Below are 13951 nucleotides of genomic sequence, written 5' to 3'. Positions count from 1 at the left end.
AGGATCTGTACTCAAGGAACTACAGAACACTCATGAAAGAAATTGAAGAAGACACAAATAGATGGAAGACCATTCCATGCTCTTGGATCGGAAGAATAAACATTGTTAAAATGTCTATACTGCCTAGAGCAATCTATACTTTTAATGCCATTCCGATCAAAATTCCACCGGCATTCTTCAAAGAGCTGGAGCAAATAATCCTAAAATTTGTATGGAATCAGAAGAGAACACGAATCGCTAAGGAAATGTTGAAAAACAAAAATAAAGCTGGTGGCATCACCTTACCTGATTTCAAGCTTTATTACAAAGCTGTGATCACCAAGACAGCATGGTACTGGCATAAAAACAGACACATAGACCAGTGGAACAGAGTAGAGAGCCCTGATATGGACCCTCAACTCTATGGTCAATTAATCTTCGACAAAACAGGGAAAAATATACAGTGGAAAAAAGACAGTCTCTTCAATAAATGGTGCTGGGAAAACTGGACAGCTATATGTAGAAGAATGAAACTCGACCATTCTCTTACACCGTACACAAAGATCAACTCAAAATGGATAAAAGACCTCAACGTGAGACAGGAATCCATCAGAATCTTAGAGGAGAACATAGGCAGTAATCTCTTCGATATCAGCCACAGCAACTTCTTTCAAGATACGTCTCCAAAGGCAAAGGAAACAAAAGCGAAAATAAACTTCTGGGACTTCATCAAAATCAAAAGCTTCTGCACAGCAAAGGAAACAGTCAAAAAAACAAAGAGGCAACCCACGGAATGGGAGAAGATATTTGCAAATGACAGTACAGACAAAAGGTTGATATCCAGGATCTATAATGAACTCCTCAAACTCAACCCACACGAAACAGACAAACACATCAAAAAATGGGCAGAAGATATGAACAGACACTTCTCCAATCAAGGCATACAAATGGCTATCAGACACATGAAAAAATGCTCATCATCATTAGCCCTCAGGGAGATTCAAATTAAAACCACATTGAGATATCACCTTACACCAGTTAGAATGGCCAAAATTAACAAAACAGGAAACAACATGTGTTGGAGAGGATGTGGAGAAAGGGGAACCCTCTTACACTGTTGGTGGGAATGCAAGTTGGTGCAGCCTCTTTGGAGAACAGTGTGGAGATTCCTCAAGAAATTAAAAATAGAGCTTCCCTACGACCCTGCAATTGCACTCCTGGGTATTTACCCCAAAGATACAGATGTCGTGAAAAGAAGGGCCATCTGTACCCCAATGTTTATAGCAGCAATGGCCACGGTCGCCAAACTGTGGAAAGAACTAAGATGCCCTTCAACGGATGAATGGATAAGGAAGATGTGGTCTATATACACTATGGAGTATTATGCCTCCATCAGAAAGGATGAATACCCAACTTTTGTAGCAACATGGACGGGACTGGAAGAGATTATGCTGAGTGAAATAAGTCAAGCAGAGAGAGTCAATTATCATATGGTTTCACTTATTTGTGGAGCATAACAAATAGCATGGAGGACAAGGGGCGTTAGAGAGGAGTAGGGAATTTGGGTAAATTGGAAGGGGAGGTGAACCATGAGAGACTATGGACTCTGAAAAACAGTCTGAGGGGTTTGAAGTGGCGGGGGGGGGGTTGGAGGTTGGGGTACCAGGTGGTGGGTATTATAGAGGGCACGGCTTGCATGGAGCACTGGGTGTGGTGAAAAAATAATGAATAATGTTTTTCTGAAAATAAATAATTTGGAAAAAAAATAAAAGCATTTAAAAAACAAGCAAAAAAAAAGGATTTGGGGGAGCTACTAAAATATGCAAAATTATAAAATAAAAATAAGTAAATGAGAAAAAGATGCCATTGGTATTTTGATAGTGATTGCCTTGAATTTAGATTGCTTTGGTTAGTATGAACATTTTAACAATCTTAATTCTTCCAATTCATGAGCACGGTATATCTTTCCATTTATTTGTGTTATCTTCAGTTTCTTCCATCAGTGACTTAGAGTTTTCAGAGTATGGGTCTTTCACCTCCTTTGTTAAATTAATCCTATGTATTTTATTATTTTTGATGCAATTGTAAATGGAATTGTTTTCTTAATTTCTCTTCATGTTATTTTGCTATTAGTGTATAAAAACACAACAGATTTCTATGTATTAATTTTATCTCATTCATCTTAACTGAATCCATTTAATCTAATAGTTTTTGGTGGATTCTTTAGGTTTTTCTATGTATAATATTATACTATCTGCCAATAGTGACAATTTAACTTCCCCTTTACCAATTTGAATGCCTTTTATTCCTTTTTGCTGTCTGATTGTTGCAGTTAGAACTTCTAATACTATGTTGAATAAAAGTGGTGAAAGTGGATATCCTTGTCTTGTTCCTAACCTTGAGTTTGATGTTATTTGTGTTTTATGTTACATGTGGCCTTTATTATGTTGATATATACTACACCCATTTTATGAGAGTTTTAAAAAATCATAAATGGATGTAGAATTCATCAAATACTTTTTCTGCATCTATTGAGGTGATCATATGATTTTTATCCTTCATTTTATGAATGTTGTATATCACATTGACTGATTTGAGGATATTGAACCATCCTTTCACCCCTGGAATAAATTCCACTTGATTATCATATATGATCCTTTTAATGTATTATTGAATTTGGTTTGCTTATATTTTGTTGAGGATTTTTACCTATATTTTCATCAGTGATACTGGCCTGTAATTTTCTTTTTTTATAGAATCTTTGTCTGGTTTTAGAATCAGGGTGAATTCTGGCCTCATTGAATGAATTTAGAAGTGTTCCTTTCTCTTGAAATTTTTAGAATAGTTTGAGAAAGATAGGTATTAAATCTTTTTTTAATGTTTGGTAGAGGGGCACTTGGATGACTCAGTCAGTTTAGTGTCTGACTCTGGATTTCGACTCAAGTCATGATCTCAGGGTTGTGAGGCTGGGCCCCATGTTGGGCTCTGTGCTCAGCATAGAGTCTGCTTGAGATCCTTCCTCTCCCTCTGCTCTCCACCCCCACCCCCCCCGTCCTGCTCACACTCTCTAAATAAATAAACAAACAAACAAAATCTTTAAAAAAATAAATGTTTGGTAGAATTCACCTGTGAGGCTCTTTGGTTCTGGTCTTTTCTTTGTTGGATGTTTTTTGATTACTGATTCAGTTTCATTACCAGTAAGCAGTCTGTTCAGATTTTCTCTTTCTTCCTATTTCAGTCTTCCCTGAAAATTGAGTGTTTCCAGGAATTTATCAGTTTCTTCTAGGCTGTCCAGTTAGTTGGCATGTAACTGTTGGTAGTAGTCTCTTATAATCCTTTGTGGTTTTGTCAGTTGTAAGTTCTCTTTCATTTCTAATTGTATTTATTTGGTTTCTCTACTCTCCCTCCCTCCTTCCTTCCTTTCTTCTTCTTCTTCCCCATGTCCTCCCCCCTTCCCCCTCCCCCTCCTCCCTCTCCCCCCTCCTCTCCCTTCTCATCCCCTCCTCCTTCCCTCCTCCTCCTCTTCCTTCCTCTTCTTCTTCTTCTTGTTTATAATTTTTGTTTATCCTTTGAAGAACCAGCTACTAGTTTCATTGATCTTTTCCATCATTTTTGAGATCTCTATTTCATTTATTTCCACTTTGATCTTTATTATTTCTTTCCTTTTATTAACTTTGGACTTTGTTCTTTCTCCATTTTATCTAGATGTAAGGTTAGATTCTTTATTTGAGATTTTTTCTGGTTTCTTGAGGGAGGCCTCTACTACTATAAACTTCCTTTACAGCTGCTTTTGCTGAGTCTCATTGATTTGGGGACATTGTTTTTCCATTTTCATTGGCCTCAAGGGGTTTTTTAGTGTTTTTTTTTTTTTAATTTTCTCATTGATCCATTGACCATTGGTTGTTTATTAGTATATTGTTTAGCCTCTGTGTATATAGATATATATTCATTTTTTCCTTGTAGTTGATTTATTGTCTCATACCATTGTGGTCATAAAAGATGCTTGATATGATTTCAGTCTTCTTCAATTTACTGAAACTTATTTTGTTCCCTAATATGTGATTTATCCTGTTGAATGTTCCATATGGACTTCAAAAGACTATGTGCTCTGCTGGTTTGGGATGAAATTTTTTGTATGTATCTGTTAAATCCATCTGGTGTAATGTGTCACTTAAGGCCACTGTTTTTTTAATTGATTTTCTGCCTGGATGATCTTGTGTAAGATCTGCCTGGATGACCTTGTGTAAGTGGAGCATTAAAGTCCCCTACTATTATTGTATTATTGTTAGTTTCTCCCTTTTTGGCGGCTAATACTTGCTTTATATACTTAAGTGCTTCTATGTTGGGTTCACAGGTATTTACAATTGTTATATCCTCTTCTTGGATTGATTTTTTTATTATTATGTAGGGCCTTTTTTGTTATACAGTCTTTGTTTTACAGTCCATTTTGTCTGACATAAGTATTGCTACTCTAGCTTTCTTTTCATTTCATTTTCATGGAATATCTTTTTTCATCCCTTCACTTTTAATCTGTGCAAGTCTTTAGATCTGAAATGAGTCTCTTTTAGATAGCATATAGATAGGTCTCATTTATTTACCCATTCAGTCACCCTATATCATTTGGGTACACTTGGCAGACTTTGTCCATTTATATTTACTTATTGCCATTTTGTTAATTGTTTTTGTAGTTCTTCTGTGTTTCTTCTTCTCTTGCTTATTCCCTTGTGATTTCCTGGTTTTCTTTAGTGTTATTTTTGAATTCCTTTCTTTTTATTGTTTGTGTATCTATTATAGGTTTTTTTGTTTGTGATTACCATGAGGTTCACATATAATACCCTATGTATGTAGCAGTATGTTTCAAGTTGATGGTTGCTTACGTTTGAACACATTCTCAGAACACTACATTTTTATTCTCCCCCTCCCTGTTTTATGTTTTTGTCATCATATTTCACATCTTTTTATTTTGTGTATTTTTTAACTAACTGTTGTAAATATTGTTGACTTACTATTTTTATTTTTAACCTTCATACTAGCTTTATAAGTAGTTGATCTACCACCTTTACTTTATATGTTCACTGTTACAGCTAGAGTTTTTTCTTTCAGAATTTTCTTCTAGTTACGGCCTTTTCTTTTCTACTTAAAGAAGTTCCTTCAACATTTCCTGTAAAGCAGGTTTAGTGGTGATGAACTCTTTTGTCTGGAAAACTCTTTATTTGTACTACAATTCTTTTTTTTTTTTTAAAAGATTTTATTTATTTATTTGAGAGAGAGACAGTGAGAGAGAGCATGAGCAAGGAGAAGGTCAGAGGGAGAAGCAGACTCCCCAAGGAGCTGGGAGACTGATGCGGGACCTGATCCCGGGACTCCAGGATCATGACCTGAGCTGAAGGCAGTCGTCCAACCAACTGAGCCACCCAGGTGCCCCTGTACTACAATTCTGAATGATAACCTTGCTGTGTAGATAGCCTTGTTTCTCTTTGTGGATTTTTCCCTTTCAACACTTTGAATATATTATGCCACTCCTTTCTGACCTGCAGAGTCTGCTGAAAAATTAGCTGATAGTATTATAGGTGTTCTCATGTATGTAACTAGTTGCTTATTTCCTGTTGCTTTTAATATTTTCTCATTAATTTTTGACATTTTCACTATTTTTGTATCTTGGTATGAACTTCTTTGGGTTCATCTTTTTTGGGGCTGTCTTTCCTTTTTTGGATCTGGATGTCTGTTTTCTTGCCCAGGGCTCTCTTTCGTTTTTGGACCTAGATGTCTCTTCCTTGTCTGTTTGAGCTATAACTTCTTTAAAGATGTTTTCTGCTCCTTTCTCTTTATCTTCTCATTCTGGGACCTGTAAAATGCAAGTGTTATTACCCTTGATGTTGTCTTGAAGGTCTCTCAAACTGTACTCGATTGTTTTTTTTTTTTTAAAGATTTTATTTATTTATTTGATGGGGGGTGGGGCAGGGAGAGAGAGGGAGAAGCAGCCTCCCTGCTGAGCAGAGAGTCCGATGTGGGGCTTGATCCCAGGACCTTGGAATCATGACCTGAGCTGAAGGCAGATGCTTAACTGACTGAGCCACCCAGGTGCCCCAACTATCCTTGGTTTTAAAAATTCTTTTTTCTTTTTGCCATTCAGTTAGGGTCATTTCCATTACCCTGTTTTCCAGATTGCTGATCCATTCTTCTACATCCTCTAATCTGCTGCTGATTCCCTCTAGTATATTTTTCAACTCAGTCATATTGTATGGCTCTGATTGGTTCTTGTTTTATATTATTTATCTCTTTCTTGAAGTTTTTGCTGTGTTCATCAGTTCTTCACCTGAGTTTGGTGAGCATCTTCATGACCATTACTTGGAAGTCTTTTTCAGGGAGATGGCTTATCTCTTTTTCATTTAATTCTTTTTCTGAGGTTTTATCTTATTCTTTCATTTGGAACATATTCCGCTGTCTTCTCATCTTGCCTCTTTGTGTTTGTGTGTTTTAAGTAGATTAGCAGCATCTGGTCTTAAAGGAGTGGCCTTACATAAAAGGTGTACTGTGGGGCCCAGAAGTGCAGTCCCTTGCTGGTCACCCAAATCAGGAGCTCCAAGGGTGTCCTTTGTGTGTTCCCTCCTGTTTTGGGTGAGCCACAACTGTTGTGGCCTAATAGTAGATGGGAGGCCCTTTAGGGGAGCACCAGTTAAGGTGGAGGTGGCCTGGTGGGTGTGGTGGGGTGGGAACTACTTTGGGTGGGGGGTGCCTTCCAGAGTGCAGAAAGTTGAGGAGGGCAGGTCTGCAGGTGAATACCAGGGTGGGGCTAGCAGTGCTAGCTAGGTAGATGGAGAATGTCAGAAGTCTTTCTCACCAGTACTAGGCCAGCTAGGTAGGGTGAGAAAAATGGCATCTGCCAGTGCTTCCCTTCCTGGAGAATGTTCCTGCAGTTCCCTGAACCTCTGGCACATGTCCTAAAGTTAGTCAGTGAATCTGCTTCATATATGGCCTGGGTACTTTCAAACTGCTGCCTTGGCACTGGGTCTTAGAGCGAGTGTGTGGATGGGTCTTTTAAGAGTGGAATCTTGGTTTCCTGTAGCCCTCTTGCTCTCTTGGGATTAAGCCCTGCTGATTTTCAAAACTGGACATTTTGGGGCCCATCCTCTCAGTGCAGGTTCCTGTGGCAAGGTTACCCCCATGTGGGGTTTGAACCCTTCACAGGGAGGACCTCCCTGCATGTGCTATCCCTCCCACTTGTGGGCTGCCATGCTGTGGATTTGGGTCCTGATTAGACCACTTCTCTGCCCCTCCTGTGCTTCTCCTGTGCTTCGTGTGACTTTTTCTTTCTAGCTGTGAAAGAGATGTTCTGTTCTCTTAAGGTCATTCTCAGACAGAGTTGTTCTATATGTAGTTGTAGTCTTGGTGTGTCTGGGGAGAGGTGAGCTCCAATCTGCCATCTCCATCCTCCTGGGAAGCCGTTGTTTCTGTCTTTAAATAGACCTACACAGCATCTTACCTTTGAAGGTAAGGGTCATTTTAATTACATTCTTCACTAACAAGAGAAAGTTAAAGGATTAAAAGACAAATCTCTATTTTTAGAAGCTGAAATTGGAACCATGCTTTTGGCATTGGTGGTGAAGAGAAGCCTGGTAATTTAGGACTTGAGGCTTTATATTCTGAGTCTTTCAGTTCACGGTCCTTTTTTTAGAAGTAGCTGGTTTTTATGCCTGCCGAGAAAGTCATCTATAATAGAATACAGTCAGTTTTTTAAAAAGAACTTAGATATAGTAAAATAATTTAGATGTTGTCAGTTCAAAGTTGAATAACTTGACACAGTAATTGAAAAGGATAGTGATGGAAGAAAGACTAAAGTACAGCTGTGCATCTTCAAATAAGAGAAGAATCAGAACAGTTGTGGATGACCGACTTTCACTCATGTGAGTGAAAAAAACTCACTGAAATACTTCAGAATAAAAACATTAAAAAATGGACTTGACACCATCAGTGGCTAATATAACTTAAACCATGTATCTTTTCCTGCTAATTAATGAGTGTGTTTTTTTAGTCTTTAAGGATTTCACCACATCCCTTGCTTTTCAAGACTTTTTAAAAAAAGATTTATTTATTTTTAGAGAGAGAGCATGAGAGGAGGGGTAGGGGCAGAGGGCGAGAAAGAGGGAGAATCTCCAGCAGACTCTCTCCTGAGCATGGAGCCCAACCTGGGGTTTGATTTTATGACCCTGAGATCACAACCTGAGCTGAAACTGAGTCTGATGCTCAACTGACTGAACCACCCAGGTGCCCCTTTAAGACTTTTTTATAACTTCTGTGTGAGATATAATTGTAAGACTCATTGATTAAGAATTTTTCTTTCAGACCCAGGCTTTTTCCTATTGTTAGTATCACATATCTCCTGTTTAGGATTCTTTGTTCATTTCTAAGAAGTTAACTTTATTTTTATTATTTTTATGTTTTAGAGCTGGAGGGGACAGGGGTAGAGGGAGTGGGAGAGAGGGAAACTGAAACAGGCTCCACACCCAGGTGTGGAGTATGATCCGGGCTAGATCTCACAACACTGAGATCATGACCTGAACTGAAATCTAGAGTCAGAGGCTTAATTGACTGAGACACCCAGGAGCCCCTGCTTTACTTTTAAATTACTCTGAAGATTTTCTGATAGGGCCATCTGTCAAAAAGAGCATCTTTCTTTGTTATGTATAGTATTTCTACAGGGAAAACTCAAAACATACTTTGCTTCAATGTTGCAGATGTTCATTTTCATCCTCCTTGAAGGGCCTGTTGCTTAATATGCTCATCACTTGTCTTTGGTGACAAGGTAGATAGGAGATAAGAAAGACAGCCCTTGGAAGAGGTGAGCTGATAAGCCTTGACGAGCTGAAAGCTTATCAGTGGATGAAAACAGCAAAGCATCTTTTCTTTATGCAAATTCCATCTTACAAGCAACTGTACTCTTAAGTTAGAGACTCTTACTAGAAACTTGTGTAGAAAGTAGTTCATCTCCCCACATACGGCACTAGGCACAGCATCCGAGCTCTCCTTGTCTGCTGATCACATCCTGTTAAGATCTGAAGACCCACACACCCAGTGAGTCACTCTAAATAATTTATGGATGAGAGAATGCCCTGTATTCACATATTACCAGGGGATATTGTCTTTGGGTAAATTCATTTGTCTCTTTCAAGTATATGTACATGAGTGATAAAATCATACTAGTCAGCTGACTGCTGAAAGTATGATTTTATTTGGTCTTGTTATTTGCTGTTTGTAAATGTAAGCCTTTGTTATCAGATTAGAGAAGATGAAAATGATTCTGCAAATATTCAGTATCATCAAGCATGAAAGGAACTGAACACTGTCTTCTTACCTTCACTGTGGTGGGAGGACAGATTGGTAAAGTCTTTCTAGGGGCAGTTTTATAACTGTTGTTCAGATTTAAAATACATATGCTCTTGGACCTAGCAATTCTACTTCTACTTCTAACTCTACTTCTAATTCTACTGCTAAGTATGTCTGAGGAAATAGTGGGCAGGTGGGAAAAGATATGTGTATAAGAATTTTAACATTTGTTTATTTATTAAGATTTATTTATTAGAGAGAGCAAGCGTATTTGCTGAGTGGGGAGGGGCAAAGGGAGAGAATCTCCAGCAGACTCCTGGCTGAGCATGGAGCCTGTTGTGGGGCTGGATCCCACAACCATGATACCATAACCTGAGCAGAAGCCAAGAATGGTATGCTTAACTGACTGAGCCCCCTAGGCACCCTGAATTTTAACATTTATAATGGCAAAAAAAGCGGGGCGGGGAACAAGTATTTTTCAATAGAGGATTAAATTTTAGCACTTCATACAAGGAAATATTATGTTACTGTTAAAAAGGACATTTCATGAAAGACAACTATCATATGATCTGCCTGATATGAGGAAGTGGTGATGCAACATGGGGGCTTAAGTGGGTAGGAGAAGAATCCATGAAAAAAGATGGGATAGGGAGGGAGACAAACCATAAGTGACCCTTAATCTCACGAAACAAACTGTGGGTTGCTGGGGGGAGGGGGGTTGGGAGAAGGGGGGTAGGGTTATGGACATTGGGGAGGGTATGTGCTTTTGGGTAAATTGGAAGGGGAGGTGAACCATGAGAGACTATGGACTCTGAAAAACAATCTGAGGGGTTTGAAGTGGCGGGGGGGGGGGTGGGAGGTTGGGGTACCAGGTGGTGGGTATTATAGGGGGCACGGCTTGCATGGAGCACTGGGTGTGGTGAAAAAAATAATGAATACTGTTTTTCTGAAAATAAATAAATTGGAAAAAAAAAAGGACATTTCATGTTTCTAGGCAATAGCATTGAAAAACATTTGTTATACACTACTACTTGAGAAAAAAATTACAGAACAATGTGTATAGAATGATCCTACTTTTATTTTTATAATATATATTTATGGATGTATGTTTTGAAGTTTGGTCTTACATAAAATTGTTGTTTACACTGGTTATTTTTTGTGGGAGGATCTCTCCAATTCTAATTTGTACATTTCAGTATGGTTTATAATTTTACATAAAGTTGTATTGCTTTCATAGTTAAAATAGTCAAGATACTTACACTGTGAAGAACAAAAGAATATATACCTTCAGAATAGGTGGTATGCCACTGCTCCTTGTACAACACCCCTTCCTTACTGGGCTGGCTCTCTAGCATTTGAAGAAGTATATCACGAGTGATCTCAAAGCCATTTTATCTAGTCTGGCCCATTTTCTGTCTGCAGTGAGAAGATTGCTCACCTCTGGCATCGTGATTCAGGTGTTCCCACTGCATGATAATGAAGCCCTGAAGAAGCTTGAGGACAGCTGGTACACACGGTTTTCTTTGAAGTATCAGCCCCTAGGTACGTGTCAATACCTGTTCTCGTAGGGAAGAGGAAGGACTACCAACCAGATGTCATGATTCAACGGTGGCATGTTTCTCAGCACTTTGGGTAGATGTTTAATGCTCTTCTGGGCAAGGCTCTGTGGGCAAAAATTGGGGTCAGATAAGATGGTGTCACTGGTAGGGAGGAACCTCTCTACCCTATTGCATGACCTATTTAGTAATTTATTTTATTTCTAATAGCATTTCAGATGGGCTGAATGGCAAGCTCTCCTTAAATTTCACCAACAACACAGGCTATTCGGAGTGGCCTTCATGAGTACATGTCCGAGTTGGAGTAGAACAGATTTTATGTGAATTTCATTTGACTGTAAATATCTTGTAGTGGAAAATTTCTGTTTCTTTAGAGCTAATCATTTGAGCAGACCAAGCAGTGCTCATTTTTAGGGGCAGACTAACAGGCCTAGTTTGTAAGTATCTTGGTGTATATTACTGAATCTATGCATTTTCTCTGAGTATAGTTATAAGAGTATCCATTAGTTTATTTGGTATGTGTTAGCATTACTGTATGCAAACTGACTTCAGAATGAATGTTCAGGTTTTTTGGCTTACTTCTGTCTTATTTATTTATTTTTTATTTAAACATTTTTTTTAAAGATTTTATTTATTTATTTGACAGAGAGAGATGACAAGTAGGCAGAGAGGCAGGCAGAGAGAGAGAGAGAGGAGGAAGCAGGCTCCCTGCTGAGGAGAGAGCCCGATGTGGGACTCGATCCCAGGACCCTGAGATCATGACCTGAGCCGAAGGCAGCGGCTTAACCCACTGAGCCACCCAGGCGCCCTAAACATTTTTTTTTAAGATTTTATTTATATATCTGACAGACAGACATGGCTTACTTATGTTTTTTAAGCATAAGGATTATTAAGCTGTTAGATTTTATGACAAGCATTGCTATCCATATTTCAAGGGCATTTCTCTTTTGATTTTGTTCAAAGGAATCCCTCTAAAATAATTTTATTTCCAATTTCCATCCTGAAAACAGCTACTATAATATTGTCACAGTAAATAAAAATCTGTTTTTAAGATGAAAATTTGAAATTACATTTTGAATTTTCTCTTGAATTCTTTGAAAGGAAAAGTTCATTTTTGATAGTCCTAGGTAATACACTAGTTGTTTTGTGTTACACTAATTGACATTTGTGTGGCATCTAGATGTAGTAAATTTAAGTATTGCCTCTAGGACTTGTAGGTGATAGTATCCAGTAACTGTTTAGAAAGTGAGGGGAAAAGTGAGTTGAGGGTGGAGGCTGAGCATGGTTGTGGTGGAGGGCGTGAGACTTTGGGGAGTGCTGGGACTGGGGATAGCAGGTGGGGCACCTGCTATCTTGACCTTCCCCTTAAGATCAAAAGAGGGAGGTCATGTGATTTTGGAGACCAGGACCATGAGCACCTTTTTCTGTAGTTGTTGTTTTTCTTTTTCATTTTTTGGATATCCTTTAACCTGATTCAGATTTGAAGTGACCTGATCATACCAACTATTTTATCATGGTCGTGGGTTAGTTGGAAGAATAAGGATGGGGGTAATAGCTTATCCCAGTTTACTCTGACCTGTCTGCATAGACTGATCTGATACATTATTCTAAAGTTTTAACTGCATGAAACGAACCAAGAAATAATAACCCCATTATTGCACCTCCCCAGCCCCTGCATCACACCCTGGTCCCAGCGGGATACATTTACAGCCCAGGAGCTCCCCAGGTAGATGCAGCTGGCAAAGGATGGAGTGTTCGAGAGACCCGTTTTGAGTTAGGTCATGTTGTGTTTACAGAGTATTTAACAGTGATGTCACTTGTCCCTTCTTTTGCCCAGTTCTTATATGAAGGTATAGATAAATGTGTCCCGTGGCTGTTCTAGAAGTTAATGTGTAGAATATTGTTTTATAGTTTTGAATAGCTTTTCTTCAGTGTATTGGATCATTTGCCATGGCACATTGATGAAAATTTAAATTTTTGGACAATGGGAGCAGATACTGCGGATGGAGTCTTCTTTGAAAAGAACATCTATAGCTATAATATTAAAGTGAGAGAAAGGTAGAGAACACAAACCCCCAAATTAAAATGGCTCATTGGCTGTGACTGAGTTTAGGCTAGGATCATGGATATTTGAGACAAGTCCCTAAATTTTTCTTTGGGAAGAGGGCATCCATCAGATAAGGAAGTAAAGAGGAAACAGATCCTGGGTGCCTTTCAGAGCAGCCCCAGCAGCTATGACCTGGGCCCTAAGCTGGGGCAAGTATTGGGCTTGATCTCCAGGCAAGTGGGGTCTTGGTACTGCATGGAAGATAGATTTACCATTGTACACTGATTGGAAATGAGAGTATTAAATGATTCCTCACTTAACTGCAAAAATAAATAAGTTTACTTGAAATGGTGAAAGTCTTTGGTAGTCTGTACTTACAGTCTTTCCCCCCCCCCTTTCATTGTAGACCGTATTCGTGGCTACTTTGGGGAAACAATCGCTCTTTACTTTGGATTTTTGGAATATTTCACTGTTGCCTTAATCCCTATGGCAGTCATTGGGTTACCTTACTATTTGTTTGTGTGGGAAGACTATGATAAGTACGTGATCTTCGCCTCCTTCAACCTGATCTGGTCCACAGTGATCCTGGAAGTGTGGAAGCGTGGCTGTGCCAGTATGACCTACAGGTGGGGGACACTTGTCATGAAGAGACAGTTTGAGGAGCCTCGGCCGGGATTCCATGGGGTCCTGGGTATCAATCCCGTCACTGGTAGGGAGGAACCTCTCTACCCCAGCTACAAGAGGCAGTTGCGCATTTACCTGGTCTCTCTGCCCTTTGTGTGCCTCTGTCTCTATTTCTCCCTGTATGTCATGATGATTTACTTTGACATGGAGGCCTGGGCCTTGAGTCTACATGAGAGCAGTGGATCGGAGTGGACCAGTATCCTGTTGTATGTGCCCAGCATCATCTATGCCATTGTGATTGAGATCATGAACCGCCTCTATCGATATGCTGCTGAGTTTCTAACTTCATGGGGTAAGACGTGATGCTTGCATTTATGTCTTATTTGCCTATAGGAAATGTTGCTTGGATCATAGGATTCCC

General features: G+C 39.1%; 1 protein-coding gene across 6 annotated transcripts in view; it reads left to right on the top strand.

Moving 5' to 3' along the window:
- The window catches only part of ANO10 (anoctamin 10), a 247735-nt gene that overhangs the window by 28464 nt on the left and 205320 nt on the right, over positions 1-13951 (top strand). For 5 of the 6 annotated variants that reach the window (XM_044252830.1, XM_044252826.1, XM_044252825.1 and 2 more), the window contains 2 exons: positions 10726-10845; positions 13313-13882. In XM_044252830.1, coding sequence (XP_044108765.1) covers positions 10726-10845; positions 13313-13882 — 690 coding nt within the window. The remainder of the gene's footprint in view (positions 1-10725; positions 10846-13312; positions 13883-13951) is intronic. The other variant, XM_044252829.1, reaches the window with a different exon arrangement.

The sequence above is a fragment of the Neovison vison genome, chromosome 6 (assembly GCF_020171115.1).
Source record: "Neovison vison isolate M4711 chromosome 6, ASM_NN_V1, whole genome shotgun sequence".
Lineage (NCBI taxonomy): Eukaryota > Metazoa > Chordata > Mammalia > Carnivora > Mustelidae > Neogale > Neogale vison.
Note: the sequence above shows the minus strand (reverse complement) of the source record. Positions and strands in the feature narration are given on the sequence as shown.